The 20,057-nt window shown below is 39.5% G+C and overlaps 1 protein-coding gene and 1 long non-coding RNA gene across 7 annotated transcripts in view; both read left to right on the top strand.

Moving 5' to 3' along the window:
* Positions 1 to 1,482: 1,482 nt before the first annotated feature.
* On the top strand, positions 1,483 to 7,195 carry LOC144996786 (uncharacterized). Its single transcript, XR_013659603.1, has 2 exons — positions 1,483 to 3,562; positions 5,209 to 7,195. It is a non-coding gene; the product is annotated as an uncharacterized LOC144996786 (long non-coding RNA).
* Positions 7,196 to 9,423: 2,228 nt separating this feature from the next.
* The window catches only part of pitpnm3 (PITPNM family member 3), a 125,167-nt gene continuing 114,533 nt past the window's right edge, over positions 9,424 to 20,057 (top strand). For 2 of the 6 annotated variants that reach the window (XM_078929754.1, XM_078929753.1), the window contains exon 1: positions 9,516 to 9,679. In XM_078929754.1, coding sequence (XP_078785880.1) covers positions 9,634 to 9,679 — 46 coding nt within the window. In that variant the 5' untranslated portion in view covers positions 9,516 to 9,633. Of the gene's footprint in view, positions 9,894 to 20,057 lie in introns of all 6 variants that reach the window. The other 4 variants (XM_023961426.2, XM_078929756.1, XM_023961427.2 and 1 more) reach the window with 4 other exon arrangements.

The following is a 20,057-nucleotide window of genomic DNA, read 5'->3' as shown; positions in this document are numbered from 1 at the left end:
TGACCATCAGATTCCAGGGTGACTGTTTGACCGCGGGTGTTTTCTCTATCAATATTCATTTGCGTGGACATGCACTCCTTTGGGATCGTGTGATCACATATAAGGAAGTAAGAGATAATAACAGCATGTCTGGTTACTTCACATCCTCTGCTGTAATATGTGGGAAAGGCATTTAAGGTATTTAGTAATCCTGAAAAATAGAATTAACATCTAAGTGTTGTTTAATTACAGCTTAATTGATTTGTAACATTTTTCTTTGGCAGGAAAAGGGTTTATTTTGATGAATTCGGTTGTAGTCTTAAAGTGCTTATTGTCAAGGATCCAACGTTTTTTTTGTCCTTCCTGAGCATGGGTGATTGCTCCTGTGTGACGGCAGCGCTTGCTGCTCAGTGATGGATAGGTGACTCTTACACCTCCATCCTGATGTGGTGAATTTAGTGTCATAACATCCAATTTTCTAGCATTCTCCTTTGCAATCTAAGCAGACAGTACTCTTCACGAAGCAAAAATGAACACAAATGTATGTTTTTTGAGTAATTTGGAACAGGTCTGTTTTTATTGGTTACCTTTTTGGGAAACAGGCAGGGTTGTGGCTCTTGAGGACCAGGGTTTGGTCTAAAGTTACTATTGAACAGCCTCAAAGCAATTTTTTGCCCATATCATACCTTTGTTACAAACAAAACTTTGTTCAAGCTGCTTTTTCCTGACAACTAAAACACTCCACCAGTTCGATTCCTACAGAACTGGTTTTATTCCCATGGAATGCCCTAATGTTGAGCTGGCAGAGGAGCTACAGTCCCTTTGATCAATGCACCTAATGCACTCCAACCGGTCTTCTGGCAATTCCCCCAGAGCTACCCATGGCGCCTGGGTTTCCAGCATGGATCAAATACACGTAGGTTTCTTTAAGGCTTAAATGAAGTGGAAAAAAAAAAGATAAGTAGCAAATCCACCTTCACACTCCATTTAGTTAACACATTAATCCTCCCCAGTGCAAACAAACATAAAATAAAAACCCAGCTGCATTTGTGTCTGTGAAATATAAACAGCATCCAGTGCCGGCTGCCATAAATATCCCTTGGTAAAGAGAAACATCTCCTCCTCCGGCAACTTTCTTGAGAGTCTGATCAATCCAAGTTGTGGTGTCACTCTTTCCAAGTAACCCAGCAAACAAACTGATGCATTTCTCCCTGTAATTGTTGTGATTGATAAGTAGGTCTCAATTAAAGTCTGAAATGTTCTCCAAAAACTCTATGATAGATGGAAACAAGGCCATTTCATGGGGCTGACGGTCAGAAAAACTGTTGAAAAGTCATTCTCAGGAACCCAGAAAACTACGTTTTTCATTAAGTCAAATTTTTTATAAATGCACAACATTAGAGCACAGTAATCATCTCCAAAAACACTATAATCATAGCAAGTGTCTTTACTAAGCGCTAAAACTTCTGCATTTTTGAGCTTGTGCTTGAAATTTTCTTCAGATCCCAGACCCTTACTGTATGTGTGTAATGTAACCTTTATTTAACCAGGAAAGTCCCATTGAGATTAAAAACCTCTTTTGCAAGGGAGTCCTGGCCAAGAGGCAGCAACAAGTTACAAACACAGACAACAAATAAAATTACATTCAATTATAAAAACAGTTACATTTAAAGGAGTTGACCTCAAGTGCTCTCAGTCTGGTTTTAAAATCATTTAAAAAGATAAGATCAGGGAGCTTCCAGTTTTTTTGCAGTGTGTTCCATGACGTGGGAGCAGCGTGAGAAAAAGATCTTTTTCCCAGTTCTGTGCGGACAAATGGAACATTGAGCAACAGTTGATCATTTGAACGCAATGAATATGAATCAACATTTCTCCTCTGTAGTAAATCTCCAATGTAGGAGGGAAGCAGTCCAAGCATGGCCTTGTAAATAAAAATGTACCAGTGTCCTTGCCTTCTTGTGGACAGAGATGACCACCCCACACGAGAGTACAGTTCACAGTGATGTGTTAATGCTTTACAATTGGTGATAAACCTCAGAGCAGCATGATACACAGAGTCTAATCCATAAAGACAATGATTTGAAGCATTCATGTACAAAAGGTCCCCGTAGTCTAAAACAGATAGAAATGTTGCTGTCACAAGTCTTTTTTTTACTTTGAAAGAGAAGCAAAGCTTATTTCTAAAAAGAAAACCCAATTTCAGTTTTAGTTTCTTCACAACATTTTCAATGTGGGGCTTGAATGTCAAGGAGTCATCAAGTAAGACCCCAAGGTATTTGTACTCATGTACTTGCTCTATAGCATCTCCGTGAAGAGTGAGAATCTTAGGGAGATCTTCTGGCACCTTTTTGGCATTAGAAAAGAACATGAATTTGGACTTTTCAGCATTTAGGACAAGTTTCAATTGCAGAAGTGTAAGCTGCACATTATCAAAAGCTTTCTGTAAAGATTCAACTGCTTTCGCAGGAGTTCGTCCAAAGCAATAGATAATTGTGTCATCAGCATAAAGATGAATATTAGCATCTTGAAGATCTTGTCCTAGTTCATTAATATATAAAATGAAAAGTAGAGGTCCTAATATTGAACCCTGTGGCACCCCCCTGTGGACATTTAAAAATTCAGAGGACAAGCCATCACATTTAACACACTGAGTCCTTTCATTCAAGTAATTTCTAAACCAGGAAAGCACAGTATTGGAGAATCCAAAACAGCTAAGCCGATGCATTAAAACCCCATGGTCCACAGTATCAAAGGCTTTAGACAAATCAATAAAAAGCGAAGCACAATGTTGCTTTTTGTCAAGAGCAAGAAGTATGTCGTTGACGACTTTTGTAGCGGCTGTGATTGTGCTGTGTTTCTTCCTAAAACCTGATTGCAGCATTGAAAGAAGTTCATTAATCGTTAAATAGTCTTTTAGTTGATCGCTAACAAGAGATTCGAGAATTTTTGACAATACACATAAATTTGATATTGGTCTATAGTTAGATAGGACTGCTGGATCACCTCCCTTTAATACAGGACGAACAAAGGCAGATTTCCAAATAGCAGGTATTTCGCCACTTTGGATTGAGAGGTTAAAAAGTACTGTAAGGGGCTGTGCTACAAAATCAGCTGCAGCTTTCAGAAAAAAAGGTTCTATTGAATCTGGACCAGGAGGTTTCCTGGGATCGAGCATCCTGAGTGCCTTATGCACTTGCTGCACTGTAAAGAGAGTAAAGTTGAAGGAATCCCCAGGGAAGAGAGGAGGATCTGTGCAGGGAGTATTGAGTGCTGCACCTTTTTGATTAAATAAGTCTCCACTTGTAATAAAATGTTTGTTAAAGCAATTCAACATATCAACTTTGTCTAGGACTGGAACTGAGTCCTTAAGGACAAATGTTGGAAGAGTTTGAGGAGATTTAATAAGAAAAAGAGACTTAATCACCTTCCAGAATTTGGATGGATTATTAAGATTGTCAGTTGTGACAGATAGGTAATAATCTGATTTGGCTTTTTTGATAAGAGAGGTACATTTATTCCGTAGTTGTCTAAAAGCAGTCCAATCAGTGGAGGAATCACTTTTTCTGGCCCTAGCCCATGCTAGGTTACTATGGAGTCCTATACTGTTCATAATTAAATAAATAAATATTTAATTAAATAAATAAATATGACTCTCATAAATATATAAAAGATCATGAAATTGTGAAAAACCTGCACACAGATTTTAAATTAGCCATTATATTTTTCAATATATTTCATTTTGGCTTTAAAAACCTGTTCATTATTTTAAAACAGCATTTTAAAATATTTATTTTTAATCATGTGAAATATAATTATAATTCTGTCTTTTTTCAGAAGCTCGTATTTCAAAATCAATATTTTCCAAAGTAGCCTTGTTTTTATTTCATGTTGCTGTTTTTCACAATGGCGTATTTATTTCATGAAGAGCTTTTTCAGGAGAATAGGTTTGTCTGTCAATCAGTGATAGTGGGCGGGATCTAAACGCTCATTGGCTCATCCATGGAAATCGACTCTTATTCCTCGATACCCGCTCAGCGGTGCGCCAGTCAGAGAGATGACATATTTCAGCGATATCTGCACGGTTTTGCTGACATTAGAGATCAAATAGAGACAATCAATCTGTCTGGTGGAGAAGATGCAAACATGAACGACTCTGTTTTTGTAGTTTGAGGGTTTGTGTGGACCAAACCACAGAGGAGCTCCGGTCGTCCACGTCTATAAGTCCCCCGTTGAAACACTCTTCATTCTTACGCCATTGAGACAATGATTATAATCAGGTCCTCTGATTTTATTTTTCCCTCTCAGGGAAAATGTTGAACCTTTTCTGCGATGACATTTCTGACATCTTAACACTCTCTATGTGCATTGTGCATCCATGGATTGTTACTGAGATAAGCACAAGCAAGCGCTCCATGTGGCTATCAGGCTAAAAACATTAGCTGGTAGCCCCTCCCACACGCGGCATGTTGCATTCATGGAAACTCCAGTTCATGGAAGCTTAGTGGAACTCCAACAGCCACTCAGCCTAACTTAGACCACTACTAGATGTTCATGAGAAGATGAAAATTGCCAAACCGACCACAAAATCACCCGAATTATGCACACTCGCCCAAAGCCACTTTTATCCGCAAATTTAGAACCAAAACTGCCCAATTTATGGTAACACTGTGGATGTGTTGAAGGGCAAACTACCCCTAGTGTTGAGGGGTGTGCATTGCGCCGTCACGTTTGCTGAAGCGTCTTCGATCGATGTAGTCAGGGTGCTGCTGCTCATGTCTGAGTAAAGGAGTAGCCAATCACAAAAGTGTCTCAACCTTGTCTAGTTTGATTGACAGATAGACTCATTCTCCTGAAAAAGCTCTTCATGAAATAAATAAGCCATGGTGAAAAACAGCAACATGAAATAAAAACAAAGCTACTTTGGAAATTATTGATTTTGAAATCCAAGGTTCTGAAAAAAAACAGAATTATAATAATATTCAACATGATTAAAAATGAATATTTTAAAATGCTGTTTTAAAATAATGAACAGGTTTTTAAAGCAAAATGAAATATATTGAATAATACAATGGCTAATTTAAAATCAGTGTGCAGGTTTTTCACCATTTCATGATCTTTTTATATATTTATGAGAGATTTTTTGGTTGATTGTGTATTTGCATGAGGTCATATTTATTTATTTAATTAAATATTTATTTATTTAATTATGAACAGTATAGGACTCCATAGGTTACGCATGTGCATAGTGTCTGACAGCTCTGGAGTGAACCAGGGATTCTCTCGTCCCCTCACTCTGAATCTTCTAATTGGAGCATGTTTGTTAACGATGTTGGTAAAAGTGTCTTTAAAGAATGTCAAAGCTAGCTCAACGTTTGGTAAAAGGTCTATCTGCTCCCAATCTATAAGAGATAGATCATGGTGAAAAGCCTGCTCATTAAATAATTTTAGGTTCCTTTTATAGATAATGTTTGGTTTGTTTTTGGGGATTTTAGTATTCCTGCAAGCAGCAACAACACAATGGTCACTCATGTCAGCACAGAAAACTCCAATTGCAGAAAATTTATGGGGAACGTTTGTTAAAATTAAATCAATTAAGGTGGATTTTTCTGGATGTTTAAGGTTTGGCCTTGTGGGTACATTAACCAATTGACTAAGATTAATAGAATCACAGAAAGTTTTAAATTCATCTGAAACTGAGGTTAGCCAGTCCCAGTTCAGATCTCCAGCCAGTAGGAGCTCCGTAAACTGAACCTTGGACAGAAGATGTTTTAAAGATGACAAAGCCTCTTTAGTGGCAGAGGGAGGCCTGTAACAGCCTACAACTGTTATACAGAGGGATTCAGCGATTTCAACTTTTAAAGCTAAGAACTCCAGTTGCTTACAGATTGATTCGGATAGTAGAATAGAAGTCTCAAATCTTGATTTAACATAAATTAATATGCCACCACCTTTTTTTGGCCTATCTGTACGAAAAACATTGTAACCATGAATGTTAATTCTTTCATTAACAACAGATTTAGACAGCCAGGTTTCAGAAATTATTACAATGTCAGCATTTGTTGATTTAACCCAGATTCTGACCTTGTCAATCTTGGGTAATAAACTGCAAACATTAAAGTGGATACATTTAAGTCCAGCTATTGACTTGAAATCTTCAGGAGTCTGAATATGTTGCATCTCAGGGCCAGGATTTGGATGTACATTTCCAGACAAAAACAAAAGTAAGATAATAATTAATCTTAGTTTCACATTTTGCTTTGCTACACCGTATGTTAAGGACAAGCGGCAACTTTTATCAAGCAATAGAGTAAGTTTATGTAAGGCAATAAAACTTACATGAAAAGGGCTCTGCGATGGCTGAGGAAACTTCAAATTTAGAGTCCAAGCCAAGTGAGTCCGTGTGTGTTCAGGATACCTATAAGAACTAAAGCAGGTGCCACTGTATACGTGTCCCAAATGTTGATTTCATTCCCAGGAGGGGTATTTGTCCCGGCTACATTTATTGATCTTAAGTCCCAAGCAGTCCAGAAGCAAAATAAAGTGAAGAAAAAAGCCTTCATCTTCTAGCTCAGGCTAGCAGGCCCAGGGTAGGAGTAGCAGGCTCCAGGAGGGGGCTCAGGCTAGTAGACCTAGGGCAGATGTAGCAGGCTCCAGGAGGGGGCTCAGGCTAGTAGACCTAGGGCAGAAGTAGCAGGCTCCAGGAGGAGGCTCAGGCTAGCAGGTCCAGGGCAGATGTAGCAGGCTCCAGGGGGGGTGCTCAGGTTGGGCCCAGGGCAGGTGTAGCAGGCTCCAGGAGGAGGCTCAGGCTAGCAGGTCCAGGGCAGATGTAGCAGGCTCCAGGGGGGGTGCTCAGGTTGGGCCCAGGGCAGGTGTAGCAGGCTCCAGGAGGGGGCTCAGGCTAGCAGGCCCAGGGCAGATGTAGCAGGCTCCAGGAGGGGGCTCAGGCTAGGCCCAGGTTAGGTGTAGCAGGCTCCAGGAGGTGGGTTATGTTAGCAGGCCCGGGACAGATGTAGCAGGCTTATGCTAGAAGGCTTGGACTAATTAAGCTTTAGAGAAATACACACTTTCCCTGGTAAGGTTGTGAAGGGCTTCATTAAAAAATGTCAATAAAATGTCAAACTGTGACATTCTGGGTAGTAAAAATTAGGTAAAATCGATTAAAAACCAGATTTACACTGAGTGGCACTGAGCTGACAATAGACATGCTGCCATCTTGGATACTTCCCTCCTTGCATGTGAATCTGCCTTCCTAAAAATGATGGATCAGCCACGCCCTGTCAAGATGGTTCAAACAGACCCTGTTTGATCATTACCTTGACTTTTTACATGTCCACCTTTCACTCATCATCCCTTACATCGCTTAAGTCATCTGACAGCAGGAGCCCATTACATCTATTACTGGGTGATAGACAAGCACACCCCAGAGAGATCACTGATCCTTGAGAGTCACACAGACACATGTAGGATAGCTAAGTTCGTCATGGTTTGTTCATGACATGAATAACAATGCAGTCTGCAAAAAAAAAAAAAAGTGGTTCCATAAGCCCTGACCAAAGGATAGCTCACAATATAAAGGAACATTATCCATTTGCTTTTCTTCGGTTTGTCTTTGTGACAATGTTTGTGTGTTAACTTAAAATGCAAAACTCTGTTGCAACAGATGTTGTTGGGTTATTAACAAACAACTGTGACAGTTTTATCTTTAAAAGGGTGAGCTTGTTTTTTAATGAATAAAAACACACAAAAATTAAAGCAATATACACCAGTCCAAGAAATGATTTTAAACCAGTTTAAAGCTATGTTTACATGTGACACACTGTCAAGAACGTGCTAAATGCACATGGTGTTCACACTGGACTAGCAGGGAGGGGCTTCTTCTTTTTTCTTTTTCTGCCGTCTACTAGTGCACGTCTGCCACCTACAATTGGAAGAGGAGTGGTGGAAATCTCACAAGATTTGCTCACATCTTTATTCCGAAATATGAAATTCATATACATGTAATTCCAGCCGGACACAAATCGCAATTATTAATTTCTCCTCCATGATCAATTATCAAACAGTTTGCACTTCAGTGAATGAAAAGGGACGCTTTAACCTGATGTAATTCTCAACGCACGTTCAGTGGACACACATTTTTTACCTAGATCCAAAGTCTTGAATGCGGAAGCCCAAAACACACATTAATGCGCTTCCATAGACTTTTTATTAGAAGTGGCTGCTTGAACTTGCGTTGCTGAGAGCGATGCGAATGAAGCTTAAGATCGTTCTGCTTCTCCCTCTATCTCCATCTGTGAACACAGAAATGTGAACCTGATTCTGCTATGTGCTGTGAGATGTGGGAGGGGCTGAGTCACTGATCAAAGTACCCAACATCTATGTCCTTCTCATAAAAAAACAGTCACTACAAGTTTTAAATCATGTGAACTAAACCAACTCATTGGCTAAATTAGCAGCACTGTACAGAGGATGCAGCAAAGCGCAAATAATATTGCGGCTGGTATGTTTAGGTCTGGTGCAGAGGAAAATAAGTAATATCAGCAACTCACAGTCCCATTAAAACTAGCATTCTAATGTGTTTTTCTGCAGTCTTTCACACACACATCCTCTTAAAGTGTTTCCTAAAGTCATGTTTAAGTTTTGTGCACACACAAATGCAGGACAAAAGACATGACAAAATAACTGAGAAAAGATGGGGAAGCAGGGTTGGGATCTGGCTCTGCCCTGCGAATTTTCAGTTACAGAATGACATATTTTCTGATTTTCCCAGCCTAAGTCCCAAGAAAAAAATGTCCTTTTAACAATTTTTAGGTTAACAAAGCAAAGCAGAATATGCACAGAAGAAATAAATATGTCAAGTGAAACCTTTAAATCTCTTTCTAAACCCAACTTTTCTTCAAGTATGCTCTTGTAATTCAGTTTCCATTGCGGGCTCCCTGCTGTGTTGTTGCTGAATGTTGTCACACACATCCATAATTAACAATCATAAAACATTTTATGCCTCTGACCTTCGAATTTCACACAATCGATTAATTAATCAGGGCTCAATTTGCAATTGCAGCATGAGTTAATAGAAAGAATTCAAGTATATTTCTGTTTCAAAGGTATTCAGCCTCATTAAGTGAGAAATCTGTAACCACATATGAGAAAGGCTAAAATAAAAACATTTGCTAATTTCATTTTTTACAACTCATTTCTAAGGGTACTGGGAATAATTTGTCACTAGTAGTCCAACTGTTTTGTGGCAAATTCGTGCCCTGATTGTATAAATGAGAACGTGGCCGCACCTTTACATGTACTTTCTTGTTATTTTTGATGAAAGGGAACGAAAATTGTAACAATTGTTGCTCGTCTAAGGGATTTGAACATGCTCCTTTATCTGGTGCAACTTTTCTATTTTGGAAGAACAACGCAATCAGAGCAGAGCTAATACTGTGGATGTGTGCTGAAGCCGAGGAGGCTCCACGGGAAGACGGGGATGGACGTCCTTCAGGATCTGCGGCCACGGACGCGCGCGCACCGCTGGAGGCAGGCGAGATCGGAGCTTCTTAAAAGCAACTCTGGCTGATGTTTCGCAGCGCAGAGACAAGGAGGACGTCGGAGCTGAGGGTGGGCATGACTCTGAGCGCAGTCTGCACAGATACAACACTCTGAAGTATGCGTGCGGCGCGGGCGGATCGGTGCTCCGCCGGACTGCTCACAGGTGACTGACCCAGAGAAAGACGGCAGCGTTGTGCTCCCTGGTGCCCGCTACACCCCCGATCTAGTCTGGCAGCTGCAGCAGTCAGGGAGAGGGGCGGAGGAGCCGCTGGTTAATTAACTGTCAGCGTGGAATAGCGCGACTGCTCCAGCCGAGTGACCGCAGAGACAAAGACGCACAAAAGAGGACACAATGTCAAAGGACATAAGAGGAAGAGGTACGCAGATTCTGTTGGTAACAGGTAGACCCCTCTGGTTCTCGGGGTACTGAATACCGGAGTGCGCGCATCTGCATGGATGGATGGATGTGTGCGTGTCCGTGTGGGAATGCGCAACGATCGAGGTGGATCATGTCACCATCCGGCATCTGTGTCCATTCTGCCTTTCCTGGCGCAGGTGAAACAACTCTGTCACATTCCGTCAAATTTGGACGGACTGACCAGACAGAGCGAAGTTAAGTGGTGCTGACCTACAGACATGCCTCATCGATCTGCGCCTCCCTGTGTCACGCGTTTACAGTTTGCTGTTGGTGTGATCCTGTCACAGCCTACATTTGGAAACTGGGACGCTCGTTTTTTTTATGTGACCAGTTGAAGCATCTTCATCATCTTAGTACCCCTTAGAAAAGACTGTAAAACCCGGAGATGAGGAAAGCAATGATGTTTTGGTGAGCCAATAATAGCAGGCAGTATTTCGTGCAGCTCATTTGTTTGTGGAATTGGATGTGAGGAAATGAGGGTGAACAGAAGAGCAGCAGTAAGAAGCCTTAGAAGTCATGACATTTCTGTAGCATAAAAGCTTTATTGTTGTGCCTGTTTGAACTGCTTTGGCACCTGTTTGCCCTTTGCTTGGGCAGTGATTTGACAGCATTTGCAAGACCATCTAGTTGAACTGTCTACCATAGAAGTGTGCAACAAACATATTTTTGTGGCAATTTAAACAAAAAGTCAATTTAAACGTATTCATAAGTTCTAGCGACTGATTTATGGTGCCAGCTGCATGATTTTCCGCATGTTAATACTTTGGTTCTACCATTTCTGTGCTATTCAAGAGCCTTGGAGGAAGTTGTTGAAACTCATTTGGCTCTTTTCGGCATGCAGCCTCTGTGAGCTGACCTTTTCCATGATCCAGGAGTGCACTGGACAGGGAATTTTCCTGAGGGAGTCAGTGGCATATCAAATCAGCGTAACCCTAAGTGGTGACAAGAAGTGTCACAATAGATGCGCTTCTTGAAGGTGTAGTTTGGATTTCATGTCACTTGGATTCAAATTTGCCATGCGTGAGGGGAGACACAGAGGGCCGAGGCAAAACGTTTCTAAACTCAAACTTGAGCAGAGCTTTCCAATCACTAGATATAGGAATGAAATCCTGTTAACCTATGAAGAGGTGGATTTTTGGGTTCAGCTTGTTTCACACCTGTATTCATTTGTGCATCTAGGGTCTTCAGTTGATGTACTCAAGATACATTTGTAAGATATATCTCTGTTAAAAGAAAAGAAAAAAACCTCAAACTATTTCTACATTAAAGACCCACTCCGAAAATGTTTTGATCTATTTTAAAAGCCTTCCCAGAGTTTTTTTTTTTTTTAAATTATGATTATGCAGTGTTCACGCAAAAATCTGTAGAGTGGCAGTAATTGCGGGAAACCCCCCATTTTCGCCTGTTCCTGATTCACCACGATTTGAATAAAGAAATACTCAAAAATGCAAATTTTTTATTTATTTATTTATATCATTTATCATAAAAAATGTGACAAGAGCATGTTAAAAACACAAACAACACAAATTTCATTGGAGTGGGCCTTAAAATGAAAAAGGATATCACTTACTGTGAAGTTTTTATGCAACTGTCACCAACAGGTGAATGGTGAAAAATGTTAAATCAGCTCTGAGTAGTCAAGATTGGACTCTTATGATTTTGTCCAAAAACTGGCATCCCAGCGAGTTTTAGTTTGGGCAAGCGAGCATAAAAGAGAATGGCCAGAAAATCCCTTTTATTCATTCGTAGTCACAAAAATGAGTCACTCGTTATTGTTTGTGTACCAATAAATCCGTCCGGTGCAGCCTCTGTGGTTACAAATCCTTTTTTCCATTGATCCAGAGCCGCTGTTGACAGAGTCCCACATGTCTGTAGTGACATAAAAGCGCCACTCAAATGTGTCCAAAAGATGCAACTTTTGCATTGGTGTTGCTGTTTGTCTGCTAAAAAATGGATGTGCAGCCTGTCCAGAGATATTAGGCTTTACCAAAGATCCAATTTTAGCTTCCAAATGCCACAGGACACAACTTGAAGGTGCAATAGTTTTACTTTACGTTTTTACAATAAAGGTATAATAATATTTATTATCTGTGGCACAATTGTGAGATTTATTGTATGAGTGACTTGCAGGATGTTTGAGCAGTGTGGGGCTTGTTAGCGTTAGGGGACAGAGTCGTTGGTTCAGATTACTTCAGACAGGGCAGGCATAGTTGAAGATGGAATGTTCCTGTTGTTTTTCTGTCCTGTTGGTTGTCAATATGAATAAAAAATTGCTAAAAATCCCCAAAACATGATTTTTTTCAGCCTTGCAATAACAGAGGAGGCACTGAGGCGATATTTGCCCTTTTCAGTGCTCTTAAAATTTTACAAATGCGACTCGTTCGCTGTGGCGACCCCTGATGGGAAAAACCGAAAGAGACACACACATGTTAACAACAACAACATTTTTAAATCAAGACCCAAATGGAAGACAATTTGAAGGCTTCATTTTGCTAGGTGTGCTGAGAATTTTTTTTTCAAATATAAGTGAAAGGAGAAGCAGCTGCTTCTTTTCTGATTCCCTGATGTGTCACAATGCAGTTCATTTCTGAATGTGCTGCTTATTCACTCAAGGATTAGCACCTGCAACACAGTCGTGATGGAGAAGACAGAGCAGAATAGTTTAGGTTCACTAGAAATCCAACATGTGGCTCTATTTTTAGCAGGCAATCTCAGAAGACAAATGAGCTTCACAGCAGATGCATAGGAAATGTTTTCTTATGTGAACAACAGCAGATGGTCGTTTTCTCCAGCAGATAATAGAATTAGCTTTTCTGGGGTTGCTGTCATTCGGTCAAAAAGGGAAAATAGCCTCGTTTTCAACATGTGAGAAGAAATAATCTGTTTAACAAAAATCTAGTTAGTTTAAATCATTTAAACCAACTGTGACTTTGATGGTTTATGATTATTTCATTGATAGAAGCTGACATATAGAATTTCTGTGTGAGAATGTGCGTGCATCCCGTTGGTTCAATAATTTCTATATTCGCTTTTTAGAGGAATTTGAGGTTACAGCTAAAACTGTTCTTCCAATTGTACTCTATTTGACAGTTGTAAAATGATTTTTTACGTGAGGTTGTGAAGTTACTTGTCCCGTTTGGTCTCAGGTAAGACTTGTGCTAAATGAGGCTTATAGAATCTGAGACGTAGCTTCTCTTTGCTTTTAAGTTTCTTTGAAAAATGGGGCCAGAGGTAAAGTGAAGAGACGTCTGACAGTTTCACGTAACGATTTCTGATGATTGCTTCACTTATGAATGTCAGATGTTGGTTTAATTTGATTTGCCAGAAAATGAAGGATGAACTGTTGTGTTTGTTTGACCTCCAAAATCGAATTTATTGGACAGAAAATTTTACTGCATATCCACCCTTTGGTATTGGATTTCCTTTTTCTCCAACAATATTTTTTGACCCTCCCTTGATCATGCGTCAATCAGTGTGTGACCAACGATTGTGACCAACGTTTGCCACTCCTCATGGAGAATATGACTTCCCAAATGATGGAGATTTTTTTTTTCATTTATTAAACTTTTTAAATCTAGGGTAGGAAGAACATGCAAGTTCCATTTCCTTAATTCCTTTAGATTTCTTTTGATGTAAAATGCAACTTTTAGTTGATTAACAGAGAAACATTACAAGATGTTTACTAATATCTAATCCAGTTGATTAATACTTGGCTCCAACAGAAAAGTCACATTATTGCTAAAAAAGTTATTATATGTTGGCACATGCACAGGGGCCAAACTGGGACATTGGGTGTAATGCACTTTGTGAAACCTTTGCAAACATCTTTCTTTCTTGACATGATGTTAAAACAGTTTGAACCTCGCCAGACAAATTGCCAAAAGCTCCAATTTTGTAGAGGCAAGCAATTAATCAATTGCATTCAATTTGCAGCACCGAGCAGCTGTTTTTCTTTCCAAACAGACTTTTTTTTTGACAGCTAACATATTGACTTGTCACAGTGTGAACAGCACATGTGTAATGAAAGGTTTTTACCCATGGAGGAAGTAATTTACCAGAAAACCTTAAAGCTTTCATCAGTGAGCCAGTGAAACTGCCGGACGTTATAAGGGGAATGTAGAGGTGTCAACAATTAATACTGCAGTGCATTTCAAGCCGGGATATTTTGAAATGTTTGTAGTGAAAAAATTGGTCTCCATGGAAACAGAAGGATGGATTACATTTTACCTGCTTGGTTTTGCATTTAAACTTGTGCGATGTGCTTATAGCCAACCACAAATGTGTTTTTTTGCGTAAAATATCAAATATAAAGTTAACTGACTTTCTTACATTAGATCAAACACACACGTTGTTATTCAATATTCTCCTTTTTACACCAGCTTTTTTAAAGTTTTAAGAGGAAAAACAGTTCTCTATTCAAAGTTCACTTAACCGTTTTTGTGCATACAAAGTAATTTCTCAATTAGTCAAATGTTTTTAAAAAAATGCTATGCACCTTTCTTTCCATTGGAGCAATGAAGAATTGAGGCTCCTAAAGAGAGATTTGAACATTCTCACTTGATTCGTCACTGCAAACTGTCATTAATGATCCAGGACAGTGTGTGACACGTATGACGCGACACAGGCGTGCTCTATGTTTCACCGCATAGGATTGACATGCAGTGCTTTGGTGTTATGTTTGCATGAACTTTTCCTCCATTCAGTTGAAACACACTCTGCTGCTCTTGTAATAATAAGTATTGAAAGTTCATTTGAATGAGATAATGAGATTCTAAGACTATGCGCTGAATTTATTACTACACATCAAATTAGACATAATGACTGTCAGGTCCTTTGCCTCTAAAATATGTTTCCTGCAGTTGAATCCACAGTCAAAATGTTTGGCGTAAAGCCTTATTGTTTTAATTCGATTATGTCACAACCTTGATGGTCCTGCATGCTTATGTGGTGATCTGGTCTCCCTATAGTGCACCATGACAACTTTCATTGAGACGTTTTATTGAAAAGTGTCACATAACTGTGGAGCACTTTGTGCTGCTCAGTGGGACTCACTCATTTTACTAGTAGCTCTCAAGCCTGCTTCCACTCCACTATTTGAGCTGCGGCTTGAAATAACACAGGTGCTGTGGTGTCAAGTCTGTCGTGAGAAATGTCGCTTTCCTCGTCGTTCCCCCTGCCAGAGTCTTAACTGTTCCCCGCCGTTTATTCTGTCCTCAGCTACGCCGACCATTCCAAAGCTCAGTGTGAGGGGCCTTTTTCAATTTCTGTCCAAATGAAATAAATTGGCAGCCTACCTACTGTTTTGTGTGATTCTACACTATGCTAAAAATAGAGCTGAAGGGTGCCGACGAACAACCTCTTCCTCCCTCATCGCTTCCTTTTTCTCTCTTGTGAATGACAGGAAGATTTTTGTGCTGAAGGATTAGAATGATGGTGCATTTTGCAAAAAAGATAAGCTCTGGCAATATTTGACATCCCCTAGTTTATTCCTCTTTCTTAGAAATGATACATACTTCAAACATTTCTTGTTTCCATTGATGCAATGTTGTTTGTTCGTGTAGCTCAGGGGTGTCAAACTCATTTTGGTTCGGGGGCCACATTCAACCCGTCTGATCTCAAGTGAGCCGGACCAGTAACATAAAGGCAAAATAACAGCTTTGTTTTTGTTAATTTACTCAATTGGAAAACATGCCTCAACCAACATGGTAGCCTAATCATTTATTATTACACATTCATTGACAGCGGCCAATGGATATTAAATAAAATTAATTTCACTTTAAAAAAAAAGCCAATTCAATTTTATCCAGACTGAATATTTTACATCTGACACTGAAGCAATCCCGATAATAAACTCAAGAGGGGCTACTGAAAAAAACGAAACTGGGGTGTGTGCTGATCGGACAAAAGTCTGTTAATTAAAATAGTTTTTTTGTCAAAGGTGCAGTGGTTTTGGATCAAGGAGCAGCTTCTCACAGCAGCTGGGTCACTGCTGTTCTAGGTCAGGGAAGTGAACCAGTCTGTGGCTTTTAAATCTGTCACTGTCAAAAGCCTTAATGCTACAGTAACACGAAAGGCAGGGATTTCAAATATATATTTATTTAAGTCTCTTGAGATTCCTACTTTTAGTTTAAAGACCCACTACAATGAAAATCAGGTTTTTAACATGTTGTGGCATTTTTCTTATGATGAATGATATGTATAAAGGAAATTGAGCTTTAAATTGCGTCTCTGAGTGTTTCTTTTTTTTAAATCAGTGTGAATCAGGAGCAGACAAGAGAAAACGTTCATAGCAGTGATGTAGGTGCTACAATCGGCAGGCAACAATCTCCCTGCTTCATTCCATTCCGATGCATCCACTTGCAGATGAATAGATCCATGTGCGTCTTTGTTTTAATTAACTTTATTGAGAAAGGGACAATGCATATTAATGAACATCAAAAAAATAAGGTAAATATGCCAGATTATAGCTGCTGGCTAATTTGCATCTAGAGTCCCTCGGAAAGTTGTTGTTAAAAGAAATAAAACGGAGTTTAAGAGATAAACAGTATACATAAAATTATAAAACACAGATAAAAGACAGCATACAAAATATGGTAATACATTTAAAATACAGAATAAATTTTGAACAGATGAAACATTTTAAAAGTTAGTGCCTGTTTTGGAGTATCATTTTCTTATGTCTGGTCATTTGCTTTTGCACATTTGAGATTCCAAAAACTACAGTTTCAGCTGTCTTTTTTTTAAAATGACAACATTTGCACTTTTTCTTATTAATATTGGTATTCTATTCCAGAAAGTTGAGCCCTGGAGTGACAATACATTTTGTGAGACAGACGTTTGTGGGGCCTCACAATCACTTCAAACAACAGCCGAAGTTACTCTGGAGGAGTTTCTGAGTGATTTCTGCTTAATGAATTCATTCAGTGGTGGGGAGGGCTGAACCGTGCAGGACTTTATAAACCAGACAAACCCATTTCAGCAGTCTAAGATATTCAAGGCTCAGGAGTTTGTATTTGTGAAGAATGAGATAGAGGTGATAATAGCAAGGCTTCTTGTCCAGGAAATTCAGAGTTCTTTTGTAGCCGGATTCAAGAGGTCTAAGAACAGATGAACCAGCAAATGACCAAGAAGTGATACAATAATTTATGTGGGATCAGATCAACAAGTGTAAATATACATGTGCTGCTATATCCAGTCAACAAGCTGGCATCTGTCTCCAAACTATAGATAGCTCAATATTGCTTGCCATTTTTGTTGCACTGGTGATGTTAGGTTGGGGTTGTGAGGGCTGTAATCTAGCAGGAGAGAGTGGAAACAGAAGGATGATGGGAAATAGTGGTGTGCTCGCTACAGGCTAACAGTTTTGAGGCAAACTATGTCCTAGAAAACAACAGAGGTTTTTGATTTTGCCTAAAAACTGCATAACCATAGTTAAAAGATCACTGGTAACGCTCTTAACAACAGATTAAAGGTGATCGGAGAGGGTCTTTAATGTTACAGAATTTTAAAACTAGTCAACACACTAATGCATCTCACTTAGTGCGGTTTTCTCAACAGGTAGGGTCCACTACTTTTTCCAGGAATGTAATAATACATTGGCTGTTATCTGAGATTTAAAAAAAAATCACATTGTGCTTTTACCATTCAGTCTTTGAGCTCGCCATTGCCGACGACAGCATGCGGTTTGCTCAGGGACACTTTGACCTGTAAGAGCAGTGATTTAAACCAACAACTCTGAGGACACTGCAGCTGCACCTCAGCTTCTGCTGGCCAGGAGGAACTGTGACTCCTACTGTCAAATTGTTAAACAGCCACAATAGACAATTTGTGATTAGCAAATGGATTGAAAGAATTAGTCCAAAGCAGTTTGGAGGATTACCTTTCAAGCTGAAAAGCTAAAAAAAGTGTAGAGTTTTTTTTGCTTGTTTAATTTGAGAAATTGCCCCACTAAATAATTAATTGTGAACCTTGTCTCTTAACTTTTGGAGCATGTAGTTAACAGACAAAGACAAAAACTATGTGGTTCTGACCCTGGCTCTAGTGCTCAAGCACACAAGGGTGCTTCAGTTCTATCAGGTTTTTAAACAAAAAGGACTTAAATGCAGGGAACAAACAAACAGGACACACAAACATAAAGTTTACCTATAAATTAGAAAAGAAAAATCAAAAGGAAGGTTGGTGTAGGGTTTGGAGGAAACAAACAGAGAGAAAGCAGGTCTCTCATTAGACAGGGTTATGGTTTCAGAACCGAACATGAAAGCCAAGCAAAATGACAGAACAAATAGGGCTGTCAAGTTAGATTCATTTGACCTACATATAACAAAATAGAACACAGACAAAGACAACTGGAAATCTGCTTGGATCTTGATAGGAATCTGATTTGTTTTAGGGGAAATATATGTTTTTGAAGAAACCTTCCAGGTTATTTGGTTAGATGGAATGAAAAATCAAGCATATGAGACAAATCAAATTTTTCTTTATCCCAATTGTTGGAACGATATGGGAGGAAAGGGTTGTACGATTTTATTAAGGGAACTTTAGTTTGTTTTTCTGGTATTTAGTTTTTTCCTTGGGCCACATTTGGTGTTCTACTGTCATCCCTAACACTGCCGCCGACACTTACCAGAAGCTCACAACCCTCCACCTCAGCTGTGTGGAAGTCGACCTTTTTTTCTAGCTTCCTGGAAGTGGTGCTACAAAAAAATCTAAGATGAATCTTTTTGAAAGTTTTTTTTCTGTGTACACATGGATGCAATTCCAATACTGACTGACTGCTGGGCAGACATTGCTGAACATGCATGTGTCCTGGGTCCTTCTTTTGACTCTCAGGATTGCAGGTATTCAAGATGTCTGTCTGTTGTGGTGTAACATTTTTGAAGTTGCACAAGCTTTAATGCAACATCTACATATAGATGCTGTATTAACACCTCAAATGCTAGAAGACTACCAGCCTCCTCGCACACGATTGCACTTCTCTGTCTGAAAACCCACTTGTGATGCAGAAATGTTCACTGCAAAATGTTTTTCTTCCCTCAAGTGTACCGTCTTGAAATGAGATTTATCAAATTCTCTGGCTTATCTACTCCTTGTGTCCTCTTGTTTTTTATGTTTACACCTGATTTCAAACCCCGTTTTATAAATACAATTTTCTTATAGACGTATTTATTTTCTAATAGTTGCTTAAAGTGCTGATCTGCTTTGCAGGAGAGTCTTGCAAATAAAGGTGATCAACTTTAGACTTGTTGAGGGCATAAATCTGCTTTGTTCCTGTCATTGCTGTGGTGATTGATTTTGACTGTGTGCCTAAATTAGATGTAATTTAGTTAGAATAATAGTTATTTCCTGCATCATAAAACCACAGAAACACATTCAAGTTCTCCCCTTTTTCTTTCCACACTGCTCTCTGCACCGTATCGTATCCAGTCGGGCGTGCAACATTTTCTTCACTCGAGCACGTTGCATGTTGGTAAACGAGTGACAAAGACACAGCTCATTTCCTCCCCGTTTTCTCTGCACCGATGAAAACCATCATTGGATTTGACACCGTAGGCATCATACTGCAGAACTACGGCTTTTCCAATATTCGTCCAGGAAAGGTTTGCAGCAGAGCTTTCCTGCCATTTCTGTCTGGACTGCCACTGCACTCAACTGCACCTTTAGATGCTTAGAATTCCTTAGATTATTTAAGAATGAAAGGGAAGGGGATGGAGTAATGCAGTTTTCAGAACAGCTGGGCTGTAGATGAAACAAAGCATTAGGAGGAAATTCCCAACAAGAGTTAGAACTATCAAAACCAGATTGGGGCTCTGCTGAGCAGGACATTTCCCCACAGAAATGTCCACATATAACAGGCACTATGGTAACCCTAAAAAGCTAAATTTATTATTAACAGTTGTCAGCTGCAAGTAGATTATCTGGTTACCTAATTAAAAGGAACTGAGCCTTCCAGAGTTATCTGAAAGGAGTGGATTTGCTGCTAGTCCTCAACAAAATGAGGCAGTGCAGGCATCTGGTCCAGCTGCCCTCCAGGTGTTTGGAAGAACTTCAATTTAAAAAAAAAAGTTTTTGGTCAAATGGTCTGTGTCAGCTATGGGGACCGCCTCAGTGTTTTCACAGAAGAGCT

The sequence above is a fragment of the Oryzias latipes genome, chromosome 13 (genome assembly GCF_053564925.1).
Source record: "Oryzias latipes strain Hd-rR chromosome 13, Olatipes_Hd-rR_3.1".
In the NCBI taxonomy this organism is placed as follows: Eukaryota; Metazoa; Chordata; class Actinopteri; order Beloniformes; family Adrianichthyidae; genus Oryzias; species Oryzias latipes.
This window is presented reverse-complemented; position numbering and strand designations above follow the sequence as displayed.